General features: G+C 47.8%; 3 protein-coding genes across 6 annotated transcripts in view; all 3 read right to left on the reverse strand.

Moving 5' to 3' along the window:
* Positions 1 to 3,413, reverse strand: part of TAF1 (TATA-box binding protein associated factor 1) — a 29,465-nt gene extending 26,052 nt beyond the window's left edge. For both annotated transcript variants that reach the window (XM_056491416.1, XM_056491415.1), the window contains exons 1-5: positions 3,253 to 3,413; positions 2,926 to 3,043; positions 1,875 to 1,991; positions 1,019 to 1,138; positions 368 to 441 (exon numbers count right to left, since the gene is read on the reverse strand). In XM_056491416.1, coding sequence (XP_056347391.1) covers positions 368 to 441; positions 1,019 to 1,138; positions 1,875 to 1,991; positions 2,926 to 3,043; positions 3,253 to 3,378 — 555 coding nt within the window. In that variant the 5' untranslated portion in view covers positions 3,379 to 3,413. The remainder of the gene's footprint in view (positions 1 to 367; positions 442 to 1,018; positions 1,139 to 1,874; positions 1,992 to 2,925; positions 3,044 to 3,252) is intronic.
* Positions 3,414 to 3,604: 191 nt separating this feature from the next.
* Positions 3,605 to 16,151, reverse strand: LOC130253152 (rho-related GTP-binding protein RhoG-like). 3 transcript variants are annotated; one of them, XM_056491473.1, is made up of 3 exons: positions 16,066 to 16,151; positions 13,816 to 13,896; positions 3,605 to 7,927 (listed from the first exon to the last, which is right to left on the reverse strand). In XM_056491473.1, the coding sequence occupies exon 3, from the start codon at positions 7,904 to 7,906 to the stop codon at positions 7,331 to 7,333; it is 576 nt and encodes a 191-aa protein (XP_056347448.1). In that variant the 5' UTR covers positions 7,907 to 7,927; positions 13,816 to 13,896; positions 16,066 to 16,151; the 3' UTR covers positions 3,605 to 7,330. The 3 variants fall into 3 exon arrangements, with proteins under 3 accessions (XP_056347448.1, XP_056347450.1, XP_056347451.1); XM_056491475.1 differs by lacking the exon at positions 16,066 to 16,151 and adding an exon at positions 15,704 to 15,947; XM_056491476.1 differs by lacking the exon at positions 16,066 to 16,151 and adding an exon at positions 15,328 to 15,346.
* A 943-nt stretch (positions 16,152 to 17,094) lies between these two features.
* ITGB1BP2 (integrin subunit beta 1 binding protein 2) lies at positions 17,095 to 24,001 on the reverse strand. Its single transcript, XM_056491377.1, has 11 exons — positions 23,790 to 24,001; positions 23,503 to 23,552; positions 23,349 to 23,405; positions 22,925 to 23,073; positions 22,710 to 22,822; positions 22,414 to 22,472; positions 21,019 to 21,089; positions 20,694 to 20,796; positions 19,277 to 19,396; positions 18,301 to 18,363; positions 17,095 to 17,567 (listed from the first exon to the last, which is right to left on the reverse strand). Exons 1-11 carry the CDS (start codon positions 23,851 to 23,853, stop codon positions 17,301 to 17,303), a joined length of 1,116 nt encoding a protein of 371 aa, XP_056347352.1. The 5' UTR covers positions 23,854 to 24,001; the 3' UTR covers positions 17,095 to 17,300.
* Between the last annotated feature and the right edge of the window lie 670 nt (positions 24,002 to 24,671).

Below are 24,671 nucleotides of genomic sequence, written 5' to 3' on the forward strand. Positions count from 1 at the left end.
GTTACAGGAAAAGCATGCCAAATTCAGGACAGCATAAAAGGAGGAGCAAATATTTACCAGAAAAGCCAGAAAGCAGACAGATTAGCACTGGATTTTAATCATCTGACAAAAGAATCAAATCAACAGGCCTTTGCTATGGTCAGCAAAACATTCGCACCCTGATTTATAGGACACTTTTTAAAAGATTCCTGCAAATGGCAGGAAAATTATTAGATAAAAAGCAATCTGAAAACAGCAGCACACAGAAACTAAAGAGAGTATTGACTGAGCAAGAACATCTATGTGATTACATACCCTTAAACACTGTACAATGAATATTTAGAGGGCTCACATGACACGAATCTCTTCCACGTATCTCTTACAATACCTTGCCTGGTCGAAATTCTGGGAAGAGCTCTGTAACACTTGGCAACTGTTTGGTAGCATCTCGCTGCATGATTCCTGCAAGAGGAAGTGTGAGATTGCCTTCCTTGGATTCTGCCTGCCTGGCTTCTTGAGGTCCCATCTCTGACTCAGAATCAGAGCTGCTGCTGAAATCCACCTTGTCGGAGGCAGCAGAGGAAGGAGCAATGATGGAGGGCAAAATGATACCGTCTCCATCTTCAGATACTACAATAGAACAAGCACCTCATAAACAAACAGGCCTCCTCCCTCTCCCCTAGTGACACATTTACTGTTTATACCGAGTTATGCAAGAATTAAGCCTGTGCAGATGTTCTAAGTACCATTCCGGTTTAACCTTTCATTTTATCCTAAGCGCTCCAGGTGAGTTCCCCAGCCACAACTGAGAGGATGAGATAAAAAAGCAGTTTCATTGTCAATACAGGTATTTCAACAGTCACTGGAAATATAAAACTACACCCTAGATTTCAGGCAATCCTGCAAAATCACACTCACCTTCAGATGCAGCCTGCAGACCGAGCTTTGGCGACGCGTGGTGAGCAGAACTGCTACACAGCAGTGTTTGCTTCCTTCAGACATTCACATTGCCAGAGAGAAGAAGAAAGCCCTCACTCACCAGTGGCAGCTGCATCCTTTTCATCTTCTTTTTTCCCAGGTACTGGAGGTGGTGGTGGTGGCGGCATCAGCTTGGAATCAATGTCTTCACAGTCAGCATCGTAATCATCCTCATCTTCATCTAACCAGGCAGGAGACAAAAACACGTGTAAACCAGACAATAAAACCAGGCACCCTTCCCATTTATTCTGTCTCAAACTTGATGGCATAGACACCATTCTCATCTTGTAACTAAATGAAAACATTACCAGTTCAACTTCCTGCACAAACTTATTTTTAAGATGTAAATTTTAAAAATAGTGGGAAGGAAGGACAAAAAGAAACTGACAGAAAGATGACTGAAGCACTTAAAATCTATGTGTGTGTATATATTCTGCTATCACATCCTTTTATTCACACTTTGTAGAACAAATAAAGAAAATTTGGGTTAAAAAGTCCAAATCACCTTTATATCTCACTAACTACAGAAAGTCATCAGAAAGGTCAAATGTAAGACACCTTTACAGAATATGCCAAGATGTAACATTTACACCAGCAGCTACTGAAATGGAAAAGCTGCTTATTTTTGAAAGCATATTCTAGGCCAGACAGAGATGTCTGGGATGAACAAAGAACCAAGGTGCAGAAAGTCTTTAAAAAAAAAAAAAATCAAGAGTAAAACAGGAGGGATACTAAGACTGAAGTGACTCCAATGAGGAACTGATTCCTTAAAACAGGAAAACAGCAAGCAGTGGCTTCACCCAGTGAATACAGTTTCAGAAAAGCTGATACTGGGCTCTGGAAGCAAGGAGTGAAAAAGCACAATGCCCAAGAACCCCTCCTACATTGCAGCTCTCTGCAATGCTGATCCCCTTTACCTGGCCTTCGAGCTGGCTGCAGGCTGCCCATCGCCTGCTTGTACCGACGGCTCTCATCTTCTGCCACTTCAGTGATGTCTGAATAATCAACAGCATCCTCTGTGCTCTTAACCCAGCCTAGGAAGGAAACAAAACTTTAATTTATATTAGTTACATCAGACTTCACTATGTACTTATGAAGCCTTTGCTATGCTTCCTTTATTTAAAAGAACAAAACTACCTTATTAACACCTCCCACCAGAGTACTTTTCCCCTCATTCTCATCAAAATCTCTCATAGCTCTAAATTTCTCCTAAAAGATTGATAAGCAACCAACTTAAGCTCAAAGAATCCCTCTCACTCATTAAACTGTTCAACAAGTTCCGAAAGAGGTATTGTAACACTGTGTGCTAAGTAGGCTTCTTTAATAAAATAGACTAAACTTATTCATGAAGGAGAGACGAGTAAAAAAAAAAATACTTTAAAAAAATTAAAGGGGACGAATGCAAAATTGGTCAGGAGCTACTGTGGGATTCTGTTTGGCAAGGTGAAGGCATTTGACAGAGGGCTTCTGACCAGGGAACACTGCGGTATTTATTGCCTGCAGCCCCTGCCGATCCCTGTGCAGTTTGTTCTCTCGGGCAGAGCTGTGTCCCTGCAGCCCCTGCCGATCCCTGTGCAGTTTGCTCTGGGACAGAACAGTGTCCCTGCAGCCCCTGCCGATCCCTGTGCAGTTTGCTCTGGGACAGAACAGTGTCCCTGCAGCCCCTGCCGATCCCTGTGCAGTTTGCTCTGGGACAGAACAGTGTCCCTGCAGCCCCTGCCGATCCCTGTGCAGTTTGTTCTCTCGGGCAGAGCAGTGTCCCTGCAGCCCCTGATGATCCCTGTGCAGTTTGCTCTCTCGGGCAGAGCAGTGTCCCTGCAGCCCCTGCCGATCCCTGTGCAGTTTGTTCTCTCGGGCAGAGCAGTGTCCCTGCAGCCCCTGCCGATCCCTGTGCAGTTTGTTCTCTCGGGCAGAGCTGTGCCCCTGCAGCCCCTCCGCTACCCGAACCCGGCTACGGCAGCGCCGAACCTTCCTCGTCCAGGTGCGCTCCCTCGCTGTCGGCGCTCTCCTCCTCGCTGGCGGTGATCTCGGTGATGAGGTTGCCCAGCCCCAGCACGCCCAGCCCGGCCAGGTGCTTCTTGGATTCCTGGGGAGAGCAGAGCTGGGAGGCTGCGAGCGCCGGGCCGGGCCCCTGCTGGGTGCTGCCCCAGAGCCCGCGCCGAGCGTCCCCGGGACAGCCCGGCTCACTCCAGCAGAGCCCAGGATATCCCGGTAGAACCCGGGTCATCCTGCCTTCACCCCGCATCACTCCCGTCCCTCCTCCCGCAGTGCCTTCCCGGAGCGACACGGCCCTACCTTGTCGAGGACGCTGTCCCCTTCCAGCTGCCCCGCCTCATTGATGTTGCCGAAGAGGAAGCCGGCCAGGGAGAACGGCTCGGCGCGGCCGCCATCCGCCTCCTCCTCGCTCTCCGAGTCCGACATCGCCGCCGCGACGCCGAGCCCGAGCCGGAAGCGGCGGCGGGAGCGGCCCCGGGAGCGGCGGCGCCCACAGCGCCCCCGCGCGGCCCCGCCCCGCGGCGCAGCAAGGAAGCGCAGACGCTCCGCCCTTCCCAAAAATTCCTTTATTGCCTCGAGGAACTGGGTCTGGCTTTCCACAGGAAAGAGCTGCCTTCAGCACAGGTGCGGTACAAACAGCAGGGCGAGTTAATGCGACAGCCAGAGAGGTGAGGAAAGGTTTATTACAATGTAATTATGCATAATTTACTTTAAAAAAATGGAAAAAATTCTTAAAAACTGTTAGATGCAATACAAATTATAGCATAAAATCAAGTTGCCAGTGTATGTATCAGTACCACACTTCACAGTCTTGGGCTCCCACTGCTGATGGGTGTCCTTGCTGCCCACTCTGGACCCGCTGAGATCCATCCACTCCTCGGGGTCAGCCCAAGCAGCACCAAGGTTTCCACAGCGAGGTTTCAGCACCCGGAGACAAAGCCCAGGGAGGTTCTTCTAGTTTAAATTTCATAGAAATAGCTACAGCTGTAAACTGAAGAAAGCACTTCCACATCTAAGCACACCTCACGGATATCCTTTGGACATACAATTCCTGAACTGCTCAGCTTCAGCTGTATTTAAAAAATAACCCAAATAGGTCAGAAATCATTCACAAAGCAAAGGTTAAAATCTGTGTCTTCACAGTGAGTCTCTTCTGTGAATTAAGACATACACATTGCATCTCTATTCAGTCACAAACCAAAGGATCTTGAACCGTTCAGGAAACCCACACTGAGTTTTCTGACCTCCCAAAACAAGACAAAATCCAGCCATGGGATTATGTGAAGTCTGTATTTGTCAATTGCCCACAGAAGAAAAATAAAGCATGGGAGAAACAGAACTGATTGTAAACTGAAGCACTGGACTAATTACAAGAAAAGGCACCAAGAATTCCAGGGGGGGGAAAAAAGGAAGGAGGATCACTAAAGAAGAATGCCCACTGAATGGAAAAGCTCACTGGATTTTCCTGAAGCTCACCCTCATGAAAAGCAGAGGCTGAAGGAAACCAGCTACCAGCCAGGACTTTTACTCCTGTCAGAGAACGACAGAAATACAAAGCATTTAAATAACCAGGTTCTCCAAAGTGAGTAAAAAGTCTTTGATGGTTCAAAGTTCCCTCTGCTCATTTTCAGCTCTATCATGTTATTCTCCTCAGCACTGTTGTGCAATCCATTTACTAAGTAATCTAAGAGGGGATAAGGTGTTCTGGCATAATGTAATCAACAGTGTAACCAAATCAAATAAATTGATTAAGCAGTTGAATTTTATCTCGCTATACTCTTCCAGTTCACTCCAGGATGGCTGCTTGAGCCTACAGAAATGGAGGGGCTGTGCAATAATACTTGCTCACAAGATTTCTTCTCCACAAAATGCTTGTAATTCAGTTAGGAATAACCACAAAAAGACGCAGGATTAAAAGATTTCAGTATGTAAAAAAGTAAAAACTTTCAAAAACAGTAGTAGCTTCAGTACAAAACTGCAAATACATGTAGCCAAAAAAAAAAAAAAAAAAAAGGTAGACTTTCAATTTCAGGCACCTTTTAAGACTAGTTCAAGCATATCACAGACTTTTAAAAGTACATTTCTGAATAAAGCAAAGGTTATGGGCTTGCACCGGGGTCACTAGACAGTTGATTTAGGTCTGACCAGCATTAAAACAAACCATGTGCACTGGCTTAAATAAATACATTTTAAACATGATAAAGTCTATTTACTCAGTTACTGAAATTTACCTACAGAAAATAATCTTGAATTACAAGGCACAGAGTTAATTGTTGCCTGCAAATCCAGCCAACACTAAAGGCCTACAGCTAAAGCAAAGGCAGAACGTGGTAAGTAGAGGTTATCTCAGTGAATTCTCAACACCCTCACAGCCTTCAGGGCAGGAACCACATCTGGAACAGCACTTCCTCTGCAAGTGCAAGAGACACAAAGACACTCCAGGCAATGGCACTTGGTGAAAAAAAACGTGCAGAGTCTGTAGGCTTCTGCAAACATCCTGCAGAATGGGTGTTTTGGTACTGCCTGTGCTCAGCATTTGGAACTCTGTTGGTTCCCTAACCACAGGTACCAGTATTTGGATTAATTGCAGTTTATAATCTGTGGGTTGCAATTGGCTAAAGCAGCACCAAAATGAGCATGCCTCAGATTAAAAAAAACTGCAGTTAGCATCAGCATCAGTTACACCAGCTGAAGAAAGGCACATCCTCTTCAAACAGTAGAACTAGGGCACAAATACCAACATTTCTATCCAAATAGTGGAATTAGGGCACAAATGCAAACGTTTTTATCCACTTGGTACTTTTGCCAGCATCAGATAAAGCAAGGTCAAATTAACACAAGATCCCTAATAGCCTTGTTGATGTATTTTCTGTTATGTTGCTAAAATGAGGCACTTTTTTCTCTGACCAGGGTATACACCAGTGCAGTTTTGCATGTGTGGGAATCACAAGAAAAAGCAAGTTCTGAATGACCAATTGAGACTGCAGCTAGACAAAGACAGCACTGTCAACTTCAGACAACAAAGCCCAGTCCAGCACCAGTGGTTTCACACAAAGTATCTTTGAAGCATGCTGCTTTCATACCACGGAGCTGGAAGGTTGAGTCTAAGGAAGGGCTCATGTGCTCATTCCTCAGCTGGTCCCGGAACCACACATAAAGAACAGTGCACATCCTGAAAATAAAAGCCAGCTGCCACTTACTAGAGCTGCTAAAGAAGGTTAAAAAGTATGTAAATAGAACTGCAGTTAAAAAGAGTTTATAACTGAACATCCAGGAGAGAAAAAAAAACACCCAGGTAATCCTATCCAGTGACTGGCTAACCATTACAGACTGAACTGAAAACAGGAAGGAGCATGGGTTCCTGTAAACAGAACCTCCAAATTTTCTGTCAGTCTTCTCACAGAAAAACAACGAAGGAATTTGTCCTGAAAATTTCAGATGGTGGCCCCGAGAATGTTAGGAATTGAAGCAATTCCTCAAGAGCAAACAGGCTGCTGTCAAGTCTCTGGAATTTATCAAAGGGATTACATGAAAATCTCATTTTGAGAAGTGTCATCCCAAATACCTCAGTCAGCCTGAGAAGGTAACTGTTAAAACTTTATTCTCAGGGTGCAAAGTCTCTTTGGACAGTGAAATAAAATCTCAGTTTAAAGATTATGGAAGACTTGAATCTAAACTACTCTTTCACTTCTCTGCCTCAAAACTATGAAAATCACTCATTTGAGTGAGTCATCATTATTCTAAGTTCCTTATATAAGGAGAAATCAGCTCCTGCTTCTATTAATAAATCATTGCAGGTATTCCCTTGGTCTTGCTCATTGCATTAACCATGCCTAATGCTAATTCTTCATACAATCAACCACAGTTCACTAAAAGGTGAATCTCAATAGTTCAGGCATTTTTGCAAGTAAACAAATTGTTTTCAAGCTTTAAATGGACAAAACAACTGGACAGCCAGACTTCTGTTTGAAAAACAATTCAATCAGTAAATAAAGGATGGGAAAAGCAGCAGCTACACTTAAAGCAAAGTTATCAGAATTTGTGCTTTTCAGCAAATCTAGTAATTGGTGACTATCTAGTAAAGAAGTGTCTTCAAAGAGGTCTCCTCTTTTATTTTCCTCCACTAAAATAATCAAGTGATCCCTGGAGAAGCTGGAGACTGGAACTTTAGAAATAAAGTAGGTATCTGACCTCTCAGTTGGAAAAAAAAAAAACCTGTCCTGTTTCAGTTTCCCTGAAGCAGTAAGACTGCAAGAATATTCATTGTATAAACCATTTCTGCTTAGAGCTGTTAGTGCAAGATGCAAATCTTCAATTTAACTCGTTAAAAAGCCCTCCAAGATTCTAGTCAACTTCCAACATCCACCACCCAAGGCAACTACAACAAGACACATTTTCTTGTGTTCTTCTTTGTCACAGGATACAGAACTGCACGGACAGCTTCAGCAAACACCTCCCGAACACCCTCCTGATTCAATGCCGAGCACTCCAAATATTTGACTGCTCCAATTTGTTTAGCCAGTGAAGTCCCCTGCTGCGGGGTAGTGGGAGCCAAGCTCTGCTCTTTCAACTTTTTAACCGTTTCCAGGTCACTCCTCAAGTCTCTCTTCGTGCCCACTAGAAGGATGGGGACATTTGGACAGTGGTGAGAAACTTCAGGGTGCCATTTGTGCCTCACGTTGGCGTAGGAGGAGGGGCTGCCAATGGAGAAGCAGATGATGAAGACGTTGGTTTGGGGGTAGGAGAGCGTGCGCAGGCGGTCGTACTCCTCCTGGCCCGCAGTGTCCCAGAGATTCAGGCTGACTGTCCGCCCATCCACGGTCATCTGGGCACTGTAGTTGTCAAACACAGTTGGGATGTACTCTTCTGGGAAGGCATTGGTGGTGTAGCTGATGAGGAGACAAGTTTTTCCCACCGCGCCATCTCCGACGACCACACACTTTATGGTCTGCATCCTTCACCCAGAAACAAAGTCCTGCACAAAGCAAGAAGAGAGGGGTTAGGCAAAGCACACCCAGTGGTGGGCACTGTAAAGTTAAGCTCTAGCAAGTGTTTTTAATATAGCTGAGGATTGCTTATCACATTCAGTGTCTCAAGCCACTCTGAAGGGCTCGGGCTAGAAAGACAATAGTGAAATGGAGATGCAATGAGTGGAGAGCTAAGTGACAATTGGCTGCATTCCAACCATGTAAGTACAAATTAGCCAAATTCCCACAGTCTTGCCTTACTGCCGGACTGTTTCCCACAGGCAAAAGGACAAGGCCTTAGAGGCACCTGCAAGTGGAAAGGGATTGTGACCCAGTAACAAGATACTCTGTCGTTTGTAGGTTCACACATCCACCTCTGTAAATACACTCACACTTGCCTACACAGACTGCTACCTAAACAGTTTACCACAAAGAAAGGCTCAAAAGTTACAAATAAAATCAAGATATTAATTTCTGGGCTGCACTGCTACTGTTTACAATAATTCACTACACTCAGATCAATCAGTCCTGAATAAACTACATTATAACAGGACACCAGATAAAAGGTTCAGAAAGTAGCACGTTCAAGAAAAGCTGTTCTTTGGAATCTAACTAGCCATAGAAACCCAGATTAGAATCTATAAAGAATTTTTCTAAAGAAGCCAAGAACAGATTACTCTCACTAATCACTGACAGAACAAATAGGACTTAATAGGCTTGAGTTACTTGGTGTCCTCTAAATAATGAGCATGAGAAAAATACATATCCTAAAAGACCAGCAGTCAAACAGCTTTCCTGGGGAGTTGTTATTCTGGAGATACTTGACATTTAGAGGTTTTCCATATCCTTTTCCTGCTATGTGAAGAGTAGATTTGACAATCAAACAGATACAGTCAAAAACAATCAATTTTAAACTTTCATCATATGAACAGCAAGAAGTTTGAAAATAGGATGGAACTAACTACAAGCAGTCATTTGTTGTACATTTCTTGTGTGCTGGAGCTTCCAATGCTAGCCTGAACAAGAAGGAACTTGCATCTGCCTTCTCAGCCAAATGCCTTTGAGGTACTATCAGTAATCCTCAACTTGCAACCAGCAGGAAAAACCCTGCTTCAAACAGAAGAAAATAGTGGGAAGAACTTTTTAGCAGGGCCTGTTATGATAGGGCATGGGGTAATGGCTTTAAACTAGGAAGAGATTGATTTAGATTAGATATAATGTAGAAGTTATTTGCAGTGAGGGTGGTGAAACACTGGCACAGGTTGCCCAGAGAAACTGTGGCTGCCCCATCCCTGGAAACATGGAAGGCCGGGCTGGATGGGGCCCTGAGCAACCTGATCTCGTTGAAGATGTCCCCACTCACTGCAGGGTGGTTGAACCAGATTACATTCAAAGGTTCCTTCTAACCTAAACTACTTCAATTGCATATTCCAGAAAGATCTCAGCTCCATCACCATCAAAGTACCAAAGGGAATACAGAACTTCAAGACCATCCAAACAAATCAACAATTCATTCCCATTTAAGCCTCAGCTTTGTCTTTTTAGATGAAGTCTTTATCTGCATCCACACTCTCACTGGGAGCACACGTTTCTTCTGAACTAAGTGAAAATAGGTTACCTGAAGCTTTGGCACAAAGCTGCAACAGGCAACTGGAGTGACACTGACTGGTCACTACACCACACAGTGCTTAAGGGAGTATCAGTGTACCTACACAGACACTACAGAAACCCCAAATGGTGAAATGGTAACCCAGAAATTAGTATCTTGATTTTATTCATGGTGGGAAGGAATCACCTTATGCTGCTACTGCTGCCAAAGCCTGGCTGGACTGCAGCACACAGAGCAGGTTTTAAAGCCCACTCTTGCATTTATATCAAATCCCTCATGTACCACAACATGCTGTGCCAGAAACCTTAGTGGAGACCAACACCACTGCTTCCAGAGCAAAGGTTTTTCCCAAACAAACTATCTGTGCAACAGACAACTCATTTTGACCAGTCAGTAACAAGTGACATCACAAGGCTGGCAGAGCTAAGTCAGCAACAAGAGTCTCATGAAGAATGAGATGATACACAAAGCCTTTTCTATGCCCAACCCCAGTTTCTAAAATAAACAAATTGCAAACAAATCTCTCTTTAAAACCCAAGGACCTACGTCTCTTAAATCTCTGTGCACTTCTGTCCAGAGCTCTGCACAGAATGACAGGGTATCCCCAAAGTGCACAAGACTGGCACTGCCTGCAGGGTTCATCACACCAGCACCATCAGGCAACACAGCTTCCAAAATGGATAAACTCCAAACCACCTTTATCCCCGACCATCAGCAGCTCACACAGTCCGATTAAAAACGTCTAATGAAACTGTGTTACTCAAAGATTACTTTGTTGGTGTTTTATCTCAGAGGTTATTAGAGATTTCAATTAGGAAATCGGTCATAAAGTAACAAAAAAAGCCTGAAACATGAATGCTCTTTTCAAGGCACTAATACCTTGAATTACCTCGGATTTTAGAAGAGCAACATTTGCAAGGGGAAACAGCTCCATGCAAATCTGCCAAGGCACTGGGGCAGAGTATTAACTACACAAACACAGCTAAAGAGCTTGCAAGCTTTTAAGTATGATTCTCGGAAGGGCCCCTTTAAAGGAGGTTGCCTGAGCTGAAAGGAATTGTGTGTGGCATATGCAATACAGATAAACAAACACACACCAGGAGACACATTCTTTGTATTGGAACACAAAATTCAGATCAATTAATCAAAAAAAATAAAGAGTAGAAAGAAGGTACTTGACTCCAGAAAACTATGTTGTGAGCAACGGTAGTTTGGTTAAAGATTTATATATGGAAGACAATGAGTTTTTAAATTTAAATCACAGCCAAGCAAACTAATATTACCTCCATCAGGTCTTTTTTATTAAATCCATGTACTTAATAATTCATAATGTATGAAATCTCTAATTATTTTTTAGTAAACAATTTGCCTGCAATAAAATTCTCATAAGATAGTAAAAAGCAGGGGTTCAAATTTGCATGGAAAATTCCTAATTTTTAAGCACCCTTGAAGCTGGCACTACATGCTATCTAAATATAAATATACATTGAAAAAAGAAAAAAAAACCCCATACTCCAAAAACAAAATTACCAACGAATATTACTTAGAGTGGGAAAATTGGTTTAGGGTTGGTTTGAGAATTTTCTTGTGACCACCAAGAATTTTTGGGGAAACTTTAGAAAAACTCCATATACAACAAGTAACAAGAACTGAAAGAGAGAAAAATACAGATTAACACGTCAACACATTAAAAAAACCAGTTTAGAAACAGAAAGCTGGGCACAAGCTTCAAAGCCAAGTTGAAAGGTTACGGAGCAAGAGAAACAAGTGAACAGAAAATCCAAAGTACTGAGAGGTAATCCAGGTTCCTTAGTCCTTGCAGAGAAAGGACTTTTATTATAGTTGAGGTTCTACCAGTTACAGCAGAATGGAAATAATTTTCAAATTAAATAATATTATTTTTAAAAGCAACAAAAAAAACCCAAACCACAAAACAAAACAAAAAAGAAAAGAAAAAAACCCCAAATCACCCCACGCAGAAATGTTGTGCAAGAAATACTTAGATAAGAGTTATTTCTATCTTGTCCATCAATGACTTTGAATTTGAAAACTGGCATTCCCTGTTTGGGTTAGTTTCCTTCTCAGAAGATGCTGCTAAGTCTGACTTCACTGCCTGCACACCTGGCACTTTCTTCTGGAATGTGCAAGATTTCAATCAACATGTCAGGACATCATCTGAAGAGCTGCTCCTGTTCTGACCTAATTAAGCATTTTCTGGTATCATTAACACGGACAGTTTGCTCTCCAGACGAACATTTGCTGGGGAAATTCACTACTTGGAACACACACACAGAGTAACTTCACGTTGCATCAAAATTTTTTTTGTGGTAGAGTTCTTCCCTTCAGTACTCCTGACGGGAAGTCCCTGTCTGCTGAGAGAAGGGAGAATATAGTAACAGAAAACAGAGAAAACAGGAACCCAGATCCTTTTGTAGTTTTCTAGATGTATGCTTTTTATACTTCCTACACTTCTAAAACCTCTTTGCAGAGCTACTACTTAACAGGACACACCTCTGCTTTTCTCTGTTAACATCACATGCTTCTTTGTTAGGTGGATTTTAGCTTTGATATTGCTCTTTGATAAACTCACTCTGAGTTTGTCAGCCCTTCCTCCTCTTTGCAATTTAGCTAGGGCCCCATTTTGGCCAAAACTGAGCAGAAAACTCTCTAGGAGTTCAGCTGAAATCAGCTGTACTTAGCTGGGTCATTCTGCTCAGCCATCAGATTTCATCAAGTCCTTACTGTTTTGGAGAACCAGATACTGCTTTACCAGGGGCAGACAGGAGTTTAGAAATCTAAACAATTTAATTGCTCATCTTTCAGTAGCAAAAACTAGATCAGAGACGATTAAACACGAAGTCAGGCAGGAACTTTCAACAAAGAACTGGGTGGATAGGGCCTTTCTAAATATATCACACCATTCTCACCCATGCAAAGGAGTTAATTCACATGTGCAGCTTACCCACCAGGCATAGCAGGGAAAAGAAAGGGGCTCTCAGCAATGTAATCAAGACTCTGCTACTATCCCACAACAGCTCAGTTTACTCGCCATTGTTTTAGGCAAGTGCCAAAGGGATGGAGAAGTGCCAGGCTTTCAGAATGTGTGCCAAGAAAGAGCAGAAAAAGTTAAATAGGAGACTTCATCCCTCATATCCTTCAGCAATGAATGACCTACTTGGACTTCTCAGTGCCTCTCAAAGTTTTCACACCACTTTCTGCCCTGCCATTTACCTGCGAGAGAAACAAAACTGCAACAGTCTGAGTGGCTGCAGAGAGGGAAAAAAATCCACAAGGGAAGGCAGATTTCAGCAGCACAGCAGGAACTGTGCAGTCCATCAACCACATGAACAACAGAGCTGAGGAAGCTTGCTCTCTCCCAAGCTCTTTGACTACAAATTCAGCTCCCAAGCACATAACAGGAGTGCAATTCTCAATGATTGTTCCTTCAAGCCAATGCTAGAAAGCCTTTCATGCCTTTTGATGCAATAAGTTGTTTTCTAGGAAATAAAAGAAACCTCTCAAAACCTTCCAAATAGTATTTTTAAAACCTCTACCTCTGTCAAATTAGGCTGAAATTGGTTTATTGATTTAAAGTTTGTTTTTTTCCCCAGGGATGAAACACACATAAGCAATATTTCTTAGGAAACTACAGTGAAAATGAAGACTTCTGCATGAGGTATTTGGGCAACTCAGCTACACAGACCTCTTACTAGAGGCACTCATACTCCTAATTTTATAGCAGAGCAATGATATTAGTGACCAAACATCAAACACCTTAAATACTACAAATCCAAGATATAGAATGGATAATTAATATTTCCAAAGAACATTAGCTCATGAAAGAGCTGCACAGCTGATGAAATAACCCTGTGACAAGGTGCAGCTGCACAGCTCCCAGGAACTAAAACCCAAACTTCAGCAGATATCCGGATCCCCAGCATGCAAACGTGACACACATCCTGCCATAATCAAAAGCTGCAGAGTATTAAACTTGGATTTTCCTCCTGTAACCACGTGCAAGGGCATGGGTTAATCAAGACAGGGACCCTTCACAGTTTATTTAAACACAAGTGACCCTTTGATGGCGAGCACAGCAAAGGTGAAGGAACAGGAGCCAGGGCTGCAGGGTGCTGTGCCCACACCAACTCCTGGGTGATACAAACAACTTGCACAGGTCCTGGGGGTCACAGTCAGCTCATAGAAATTTAATAACCATGTCCTTCCCACCTTCCATAGATTCTGACAAGGCCTTAGTCACTACTGTTGGCTAAAAGAAACAAACAGTACCTCAGACATAAGGTTTTGTGGAGAGGCGTTTTAAGCACGTTGCAGGATGAATAACAAATCCAGTTTAAGCATTCTTGATTCCTATTTGAGGTAAAAAAAAAAAAAAAAAAACTGTTAGTATGTTTTCCTATCATCTTTTGTCACCTGGCATTTGCTGGCACTCTCAGTTACAACAAAGCCACTGTTGTACATGAAGGGCAATGTTACACCAGGAAAATCTAAGCTTCTTTCCATGAGAAAAAAACTTTTCATTGGATTGCATTTCTCTGATTCCTCCTCTTCCACCCCCAAATTTCACTGGGGGGCAGGGGGAGGGAGATTTAATAAAAAAAATAAAAACATAAACAAGAATAAACAAAGAAAAAACCAAACAAAACTCAACCAAAAACAAAACCAAAACAATTTCAAACAAAAACTCTCAAATGAAAACAGAAAAACCCAAAACACAGAAACCAAAACAAGCAAACAAACAAACCCCCAAACAAAAACAAACAAAAATGCACTTGCTCAATCAATACCAGTTTTTTCAGAGTTTTGGTATGACTAAGACAGGAGTTAATGCATGCACTCGGTGTGTATTTTATCACGGCTTGTGCACTACAATACTGCAACAATTGCCAATTCTCATTTGCATCAAGTATTGCAATCTAAAATGTGAGCAAAAGTTACCAGAGTCAAGGAGTGTCTCAGCAGTTCATCAAATTTACCCATACAAGCATGCAAAGTAAAAAAATATTTCCTGTAAAGGTACAAATCTTTACGTGACACCAGATTGTGTGAAAATACTTTGGACCCTAAAAGAATCACAGCCTCACCACATAAGCAAATCAAACCACACGCTCAGTTTCCTCCTGCTAATTGCAAACCACATATTTAATTGTTTTCCCAGGATCTCTGTAAAGTTCCTTCTATGAATAATATTTAAAAGCTTTTTAAAATGGAAATACTAATCTAAAATATGTCTCATAATCTTAAGTTCCATGCAGAAAAACCGCTGTGCTGGTGAACAGTGGTTAACTGGCTCCAAAGTATGCCTTCAAGTGATGTATTTTACATCTAACAAGGAAGAGAACGTGAGCTTTTTAAAAATCAAAAAAGGAGCTTGGGGCAAAGAGCTAAAGATGCTGCCACAAGAAGCACTGCACCCCAGCCCAGGACACACGTTGCAAGCATAAGGTAGGCATAAAGAACATTTAAAATTAAAGCATTTAAAGCTTTTTTATAACACAGAGTAATTATGGTGGGAATCACATGTGTTTATAAAGAATAAACAGATACTGATTACTCACTGGTTCCTGAAAAAAAAAACAACAAAAGCAAGACCAGAAAACAACTTGGGGAAAAAACAGAAAGAGAGAAGTCAGAACAAATAAAAAGCAGCACTGTTTCTCGGGGTTTGAGGTTAAGCAGGAGCTCAGTGCAGGTTGTTACAAAACTGAAAGTTCACAGCGCTGCAGAAGAGAACCGCTGAGCTGATGAAGGGGAGCTCCGTGGCAGCTGCTGAGACAATACCTGGCGCACCTCGGAGTGTTTTAGGTCACCACCCCGCACTACTCTTCCCGAGACAGCACTTTGCCAGTTTCTGGAGAATAAATCCAACATCCCTGTCCTCACGTATCCCTCACTCTCAGCAGCGAAGCAACAGAACTTTCCAAAGGTTATCTTATCCTGTGCCAACTTTTTATGGCACTCGCTGGGAGCAGAGGTCGCCTTAAATCTGTGGCGGTGCTCCGGGTAGGGATCGGCACCGCGCTGGCGCCGCAACAGCGCGGCCCAACCTCGGCACCGTGCGGGAGGGAGAGCGCGACCCGCCCTGCCCTGCCCCGCACATCCCCGAGCGGCGACCGGCCCGCTCCCAACCCGTCCCCGGGCCCCGGCCCGCACTCACCGCCCCGCCGCTGCGCAAACCCGGCGGGCACGGAGCAGCCAGCTCGCCACGCGGCTGAGGAGCCCCCGGTTCTGCCGGTTCTGCTCCGCCCGGAGCCGGCCGCGTCCCGGAGGGACAGGTGCCGCCACAGCCTCCCCCGGGCCGGCGGAGGCCGCGGGCCGCGCCCCGCTGTCAGCGCGGGTGGCGGGGCCGGGCCGGAGGATGTTCCGGCACGGCCGGGCGGGAACACACGCGGCCACGCGCGGGGCCCGCCGGGGCCGCTCCCTCGCCGCCCGCCGGGCCCGCCGCACCCCCGCCCGCCCCGCGGGCTCTCCGCGCCCCGCCGCTCCGCTCCGCCCGCCGCCGCCGCCCCCCGCGCTCACCTCCGGCGCGGCCCCGCGGCCGCCGCTGCTCCCCGCGCTCCCGCGACCCGGCCGCGCCCCGCGCCCGCCGCCGCCCGCCGCGCGCACGCGCGCTCCGCGCCGCCGCTCCCCGAGGGGCCGCCAGGGGGCGCCGCGGCGGGCGGAGCGCGGGGAGCGGCCCCGGCCCCGGCCCCGGGCGGGAGGAGCGGAGCATCATCATCCCTTCGGGCCCGGGGCCGCAGTGCTCCGATGGTCCGATACAGCCCCGCCATCCGCCCCCTAAGATCCTGCTGGTGCTAAATTCCTTACTTTGTAATTAGGCGTTGTCCGAATATAGCTTGAGCGAGGGGGTTTTGGTCTGATTTTGAATGATTTTTCAGTTGATTCACTTCAATACCCATAAGCAGAAACACGCACGCGTATCCTTTAACAAGGACAATATATCCTTAATAAAGATAATGCTAGCAGAAAGAAAGAATGGCAAAACCCAACGATTGCTTTTGCTTTCTCTACACAAGACCGTCCGATTAAGTGGCTCTGCGGCAGAAGATTGTTGGGTTTTTCACACGGGTGAACGCTCCGGTGCCCGGCGTGCGCCGCCGCCGCCCCCGCCCCCGTTGCCGGCGCTGAGCCGCGTTACCCGCGGAGATCCCCCGCCCCCGCGGCCCCGCCCGGCCCGGGCGGCACCGGCAGCGCCCGCTGCTCCCCGGGCGGCCTCACGCCTCTGCGGGGCTCTGCAGCAAACGCCGCGGCTCCGCTGGAGCTGCCGGCGGCGGTGACACCCCGTGTCCGCGGTGACACCCCGTGTCCGCAGTCACCGTCTCCGACAGAGCCGCAGGGCGAGGGCAGGAGCTCACATTCAGCTCAGCCCGGGGCTCAGCACCCTCAGAAGCGGCAGGGAAGGCTGTGCGCACCCCCAGAAATGGCAGGGTCACGGAGGGTGCTGGCTCTGAACATCCAGTCCCCAGGGACACCGAGGGGCAGGCACGGGGACTCCTCCTGCTGTACTGCCCCAGGCACACAAGAGGAAGTGACAGAAGGCAGGGTTTGGCCCGCTGATGTTTCTCAAGCGCCCCTCGCGGGTTTCAGAGATCAACCTTTGCTCTGGGCGTTTATTAATTGTCCCTTCCGACCCGGGGAGAGGCCGTGCTGCAGTCTGCACACGGTTCTGGACTGGGTCTGCTCTTGTGGAGCTGGTGCCAAGGTGCCCAGCAGCTCAGGAACCAGCAGCACTCAGCTGATGAAGCACTTGACCATCAGTTACTCGGCGTTACCATATCCGGTGCTCCCATCTCCAGCTCTTCGTATTCCTCCTCCGACCAGCTCAAGCTGTCATCAGAGTCCTCCTCCTGCACAGCCCCAGGCTCCTCTGTGTTTGCAGCTTCCTTCTCTTGCTCACCACAGGACTGTGACTTGCTTTGGGGGAGCTCCAGCCTGGCCCAGGAGCCAGGGCTGGCTTTGCAAAGCGTGATCTCCACCTTGGCTGGGACCATGCTGACAAAGCTCTTCTCTACGTCAATGGTCTAGGGAGAGGGAAAGGTGCAGTGAGCCGGGCAGGGGAGGGCAGGCAGCACACAGCCTTCCCCTTACCAGCAAAACCCTCCCAGAGGAGAAACCTCCTCCTGTGCCAGGAGAAGCCTGGGCTGCAGCTGAGCTGAGCTTCACATTGTTGTGTCTCAGCAGCACCACGGCTCTCGTACCGAGCTCAGGAGAGCTCAGCTCGCCTCAGCCACACTTGCAGCTGCAGCACAGCCTCTCCCCAGCAGCGAGCTGTGCTGAGACACAGCCATACCCACACCTGCCAGCCCTCTGCTGCCTGCAGGCACAGGCAGCACTCACCAGAAATACAGACAAGAAATGCACATGCAGACTCAGCCTCACTGCTGTTCCCCAGCCAGCAGGCAGCTGAGAAATCAGTCCCATTGCTCAGACCACAGCCTGCCTGCAGCTCACAGCAGGGCTGTGCAGGAGACAGGGACCTGCCAGGCCAAAGAACATTTGGGGCAGCCTGGGACCAAACCCAGAACACCCATAGGGCTGGCAGTGACCTCCAGCTCTGACCTTAGCCCTGGATCAGTCAGTGCAGGCACCTCAGCCTCCTCACAACCCCCAAGGCATTTCCCAGCAGAGATGGCCATAAATGCCTGTATCTGGGCAACCCAGCCCAGGATGAAAAGCTCAGACTACCTCACTGAACTGCAGCCCAGCCCCATGCAGACTGCTGGAACAGGGAAATCAAAGCAAACAGGATCTTACCCCCCAGAGCTCCAGTTCCGCCTGGAAAATCTTATTCCCTTCAAAGATGATATGAGCCTCAAGCTGAAAGATAACAGAAAATTATCTGAGAAGATAACACAGCACTGCCAGAGCTCTTTCCCCAGACATGGCAGCTGCCCTTCAGCACCACACTGCATCCCACATCCTGGCTCCAATGTGAGGGTCTGGTGCTCCCCTCAGCAACATTTCACCCCTTTCAGAGCATGACAGGTTCACCTCTGTCACAAGTCAAGGGACTCAAGGCCAGCAAATGCAGCCCTTGAAGCTGAAAGCCAGAGCTGCTGGGCAGAGGCAGCAGTGAAGCCACAGGGCTCTCAGCTCAGGGATGGCAGGTTGGCAGTGTGTAGTAATACTGAACAAGTCTGGGCCATGCTCTGTATTGTATACACAGCCAAACTATATTTAGCTGGTTTTCTCCATATTTTGCTGCTTAGTTGTTTTGCTGCATATTTTGCTGTTTCTTCACACGCTTAACTGTTTTTCTGTATATTTCTTAGTTTGAACCAATGTTTATAACAAGGGATGAGCCATTTTTAAGTGTTTTTCTGCAACTTGTTGAGACCCTTCAAGGCCACTGAAACATAAATTGTGCTAAACTGGGAGAGAAGGAGCTGAAAAACAGAATACCAAAATTAGAAAACCCAAAATTAAGATGGGTAGAAAAGTTCTAAACAACCACCAATCATCATACCTAAAGAGCTCGTGCAAGGCACCAGTCAAGAAATGCGTAATCGCATGGACAGTATTCTTAAAATGTATAACTAGAGCTAAAAAGTAAACAATAAATCAGCTTCTGCATAATCATATCAATTTGCTGTCCAGAAGTCCTGTTTCTCCCACAGCAGTGCTTGTAGCAGCAGGGCAAACAGGCCACCAAGGAGCACCAGGCAGGCAGCTGGCTCCGGGGTGGGCAAGCTCAGGTGGGCACGGCAGTGCCCATCCCCACCCCACTCACCACGGTGTGATTTGCCTTCACGCTGCTGAGGGCAGGCAGGGGGTTCTTGGCATAGACTGTCACCACCACCTGGCTGCTGGTCTGGTGCCAGTCCTGCCGGCACAGCACTGCCTTCTTGTCCTGCGGGGAGAGGAACCCATCAGGCACCACCCAAACGGAGGGGATGTCTGAGCCAGGGGATGCTCCCTTGCAATGCTGCTTTGGGCTGCTTAGTTCAGGTTGGCAGCAGCTCAGCAAGAACAAACTCTGCCTTTTGTGCAGGTTTTTGAGGGGAGATGGTTTGTGCAAAAGTGGGCAGCCTCTGCCACGCTGTCTGTCCCATGCAACATGGGGCATCTGTGTTGTGCTTGGGGTGGCTTCAGGAACTCTAAGGTCAGAGACATCTCCTTCTAGTTCCAAGTTTCATAGTTCTTGACTTGTTATGGCCAAGCTCCTAAGTGCTGTGCACAGTCAGGAAACTCAGCCTGGAGGGCAATGCAGGGGCAGTTTCTGCACATGGATCATGCCACCATGCTGCATTTGGGAGTCAGATAAGCCACAAGTGGCCACATTTCACCTTTGTCCACCTTGCCAGCACCACAGGCACTGACAGGCCTGTGTCCCCACCAGGCTCATTTCTGACCATCACAAGGAGACAGAGCCCCTGCAGCTCTCCACACTGCCAGCCAAATATATTCTCCAGGAGGAGCTCTGGCCCCAGACTCAGGTGACAATTAGCACAAAACATCTGCATCACAACATCACAACTCCTACACTGCAGCCTCCTTTACATTCAGGATATGTTTTCTGCTCCAGAACCAAGAAGAGATTGAGCTCAGAGAGGGTTGCTGGGAGCAGTGCTGACTCAGAAGAACACAATGCACTTTCAGGGTTATCCTGGGCTGCTTTGGTTCAACTTCCCCAGCTCAAGCTTGTTTCCAGTCAAGAACTTTCCTGTTGAAACTTACAGAATTGGGATCTTGTCCCCCACTTCCCTGCCACAACACCATGCTGGTATGTGGATGAAAGCCCTCCTGAGAAGCAGCTGCAGAGGGAAAGCTTCATTAAAGCCACATTCATCTGTCAAAGCCATTGGGTTTTGTGTGGGACTTTTCCTGTGCTAAGACACCTGTCTCTGTGTGGCAGCCTGCAATGCTGGCTATGTTGTGTCCAGGACCAGGTCCTGCCTCACTCAGCTTTCTATTGCACATCTGCCTATTGGGTGTGAGAGCTGACACATCTTGTGAATGCAGAGCAGCATCTTAAAGGCCAGATGGGTGAAGATTAGGTAGTCAAACCCTGTGCAGTCATCTGTCAGCAATTATTAAGACAATTAAATGCAGAAACCTGTGTGAATGCAGAGCAAGGGAAGGAGCACTCATAAATGCCAATAATGCCAATTGCCCTCATGAGTTGCCTCTGCTAAGAGCTCCCTTACCTTCTTTTCTGTCCAGCAGTGACACCCACGGCTGCAGCCTGGTTGCTCCATGAAGGCACTGAAGTCCGTGGTTTTGATTCCACAGCAGCTCCAGTACTTCATCCTGAGGAGAGAAGGGTGACCTGAGTGGGGTCAGGAGCAGGGACCACAGCAGGGTGGGGATGGAGGGGGGATCATAACCCAGAGCTCGCCCTGCCACCTGTCCCCTTGTGGGGTGTCACCCATGACTGCAGTGGCCACTCTGCTGGGACCACATGGCCTTGCCATGCAGCATTTTCAGCCCACGGCAGGGTCAGTTTGCTCTCTGTAAAGGGTTGTTTCTTACCCCTCATGGAAGACAGGAACACCAGGATGAAACGTACAAACTTCTGTGTTACTCTCTGGGCCCTGGTAGATCTGTGGAGAAAGAAGCAGAGGAAAGTTCTGTCTGTGTCTCTGGCACAGGTGTCCATTCCTCAATGCCCATCCATGTAGAGGGCACAGCACAATGCCCAACATCACCCTTTTGGCAGGTCCAGCATCAGTGAAGGCTTACCCTGGGACCATGCCCAGCCAGCAGCCCAGCACTCATCCCTGCTCCCTGCTGGCAGGGCAGCCACCCTGACCCTGCCAGGACCACAGTGTCACCCCTGAGACCCTGTCAGCAGCCCTTCTGTACCCTTCTCCCAAACACAGCCTGCTCCCAGCCCAGGGCTTGGCAACACAGGGACAGTGGGCAAGTTCAGACACCGCAGAAACTCACCCTGAGGTGCCAGAGGTCATCTGTCATTCCTGTCCTTTCCCCTCCTTCCCAGAGCATGTCAGTCTCATGTCCTCACTCACCTCTGGCTTTTTGCTCCCCACTTCCTCACTGCTGCTTTCCAAGCATTTATCCCTGGCACAGCTCAATCCCTCCCACTCATCCTGGAGGCAGGCAGTGCTCCACAAGGCAGCCTCAGGCAAGAGAGAAATTGGGCTGTGCTGCACCACTTCAGTGCAGGTGGGAATTGGTCCACATGCATTTTGCCTACATGTCCAGCCCTGAATATGTGCTATGTTTCACTGCAACCAATCAGCAGCAGTGAAAGACAAATGTACAAACACAAACTGGAAGCCTCTTGCAGGAAGGTAGTTGGGAGGTGACAGAGGTGGCTGCTCCCAGGGTGGGATGAGAATATGGAGCAGGTGGGCACTCCCACCTTCCACCTGCCTGGTACCTGCCCTGAACCTGTGATGCTCCTGGCTGTAGAAGATTCTACTTCCCCTAAAAAAGGCCCCTGGGATTTTATCCCTTAAAACAAAGAAATTCCTAAAGACAGGGGCCTCTTTCCCTTATCAAAACTCCTGTTATCTCTTAAGATTTCTATTGGGTCTTAAAGTGTTACAATAATTGGTCCTTTTCTTACTTAGAATTTTAAGATAATTGGTTACTTTGTAATGTGTAGTTTTTATTGGTTAGAAGTTCAATCCTCTAGAAACCTATAAATACCTTTTGTTGTCTGATGTAATTAGACCGTTGTTGGCAATTCCCCTTCGGAGAAATAAAGTTATCTTCGGAACTGTTGCAACGCGACCTCAAGCCTTTATCCTTTGCTAGCAAGTAGCTGAATGGTTCTGCTACCCAAGTTCTGAGCTATCTGGACTTTGAGTAGCGACCCCGAGGGTTGGAAGGCATCCAGCCCCCCAAAAACAGCTACACCTGGCCACAAGGCACAGGCTGGTAAAGATGCCAGGTACTCACCGCCTTGCAGGCTGCGTTCTTGCACGTGGTGCCAGCTCTCACCTGGGCAGCCTCCTCTCCTGCAAGAGCAGCACAACTTCACCCAGGACACACACCGCCCATGCCTGCCCCCAAATCCTCCCCCAGCCCTCTGCCAGCTCCCCAGCTGAGCACAGACCATCCCAAAGTGCCTCCAAGACACAGTTTTGCAGGTAGCTGGGCACACAGCACTCACTGACTGCACTGAGCCTGCCATGCAAAACTCCATGCTGAACTTGCCATGTGCAACCCCAGTGCCATCCATCAGCTTGTCCTACCTGTACAACTGCTCTCCAGTGTCTTGTCCTCAGAGGACACATTCAGTTTCTCCAGTGCCTGCTCCAGAGACCTGGATACCTTAATTGGCAGCAGCTGTCTTGGCTCATCAGAGCTGGGAAACAGCAGCAAAGGCCAAGTGGGTTTTTCTGTGATTTAAGTGCCATTGCTTCTCCTGAGAGAGCAGCAGGGCAAGTCTTAGCTGAGCCTATCTCACCTTGGTCTTTCCCGCAGCATCTTCTCAGCTGATTTTGGTCCTTGGACAATGAGCTCCTTCACTGGTTTGGCCTTTGGTTCATCTGAGGTCCTCTCTTGGCTGGAAGGCTCAGGGGGCTTCTCCTTGCTGTGAAACCCCTTTGTGCATCCCTGAGCAGAAGAGACAAGTCTGATGACTGCTTTGTCCTCCTCTACCTGGTGGCTGTTCCCAAACCCTGTGAGTGTCCTGAAGAGATGGGCTCTGACCTTGCACTTTGGGAGCAGCACCCTTGCCTGGAGGGTTTGTGCAAGCAGATAGCAAATCCCTGGCTGGCAGGGCAAAAGAGACATCCCCGACACAGGACAGGGGTGGGACAGGACTGGGCAAGGGCCGGAAGGAAAGGATGGAGGAACAGTGGGTGCATTTGGGCTGGCAGGTCACTCACCTTTATGGAGAGGAACTCAGAGAAGTCTGTTGTGCGTTTCTTACAGCAAGACCAGCCCTAGACACCAGGACATGAGAGGCTGGTCAGGTGCGAGCAGTCCTGTGGGCACAAGGTCACTCCCCACAGCTGCAGCCCCAGCTCCTGCCCCACTCACCTTCAGGGCATCGTGGAAAATGGGGACACCTGGGTGATACAGGCAGGAATCTGAAAAGGGAAAACCAGGCAAACACTTTCAGGAGAAGCAATCCTGCCCATGAGCCACCGGCGACAGCAGCAGCTCCAGAGCCAGCTCTGCCATATGGGCTGCCTGTGCTGGGCTGGCATTCCTGTGCTGGGCTTAGCAGCTTGGCTGCAGTGTGGCAGCCGAGGCCACGCTCTGGGAAAGCAGCACACCATCCCCATTCCCATTCCCTCTGGTGCAAGGCACACGAATTCACTCACCCTCGGCGTTGTGCTCGGGATCAAACCTCTGCCCGCAGCCCTTGTTGTAGCACAGCAGTGCCATAGCTCAGGGGTACTGCAGTGTCCTTCCCTCCTTCCACAGAAATCTCATCAGCCTTGTTCCTGTCTGGATCTGTCCTCTGCTTCCCCACTGCCTGCAGCCCAGGCACGGGAGGGAGGTGGCTTTGCCTGTCTTTGGAGGCAGCTGTGGAGGCGGCCGGTAACCCGAGACCAGGCTAAAGATGGACAGGGCAGCTGATGGGGCTTGGCGCCTGTGATATCTCCCCAGGCATTCCTGTGCTGGCCCTGAGCCCAGCAGAGGGAATGGCCACTGCAGGGTGGCCCCACGCCCGGGGTGTGCAGGGCACTGTCCCCGTGCTGCCACCCTGCCAGCCAGCACCGGTCACAGAGGCATCAGCATCACCCCAGCGCTCACACAGGCTTTGAGCAGCCCTGCTCAGAGATCCCTGAACCTGCAGGGAATTCCCAGAGTCACAGGGCAAAAGTGCTGATCTCCCCCAGCCCCAGAAGGCACAGCCACCTGCTAGACATAGGCACCAGCAGACAAAGGCTGTGCATGTGGCCAAGACATCTTTTGATGCTGGTTTTTGTGCAGCCCAGGAGTAACAGAGTGGTCAATGAAAGGTTCTTGGCCAGACGTGAGAAGTAGGACACAGTGATTACATGGGTGGTTATGATTAGATTTATAGCTAATACGGTTTTTAAATATTGCCAGTGCAGTATCTAAACCAAAACTCTACCATTATTAAAAACCATGGTATGTAGAGGAATGGTCCCTCCCATTGAGTCACAAGCTGAAGTGAGACCCTCTCACTTTCTAAACTTCTCAGAGAAATCTCACTGTGGCTCAGTCCACTTAGT

The sequence above is a fragment of the Oenanthe melanoleuca genome, chromosome 4A (assembly GCF_029582105.1).
Source record: "Oenanthe melanoleuca isolate GR-GAL-2019-014 chromosome 4A, OMel1.0, whole genome shotgun sequence".
NCBI lineage: Eukaryota > Metazoa > Chordata > Aves > Passeriformes > Muscicapidae > Oenanthe > Oenanthe melanoleuca.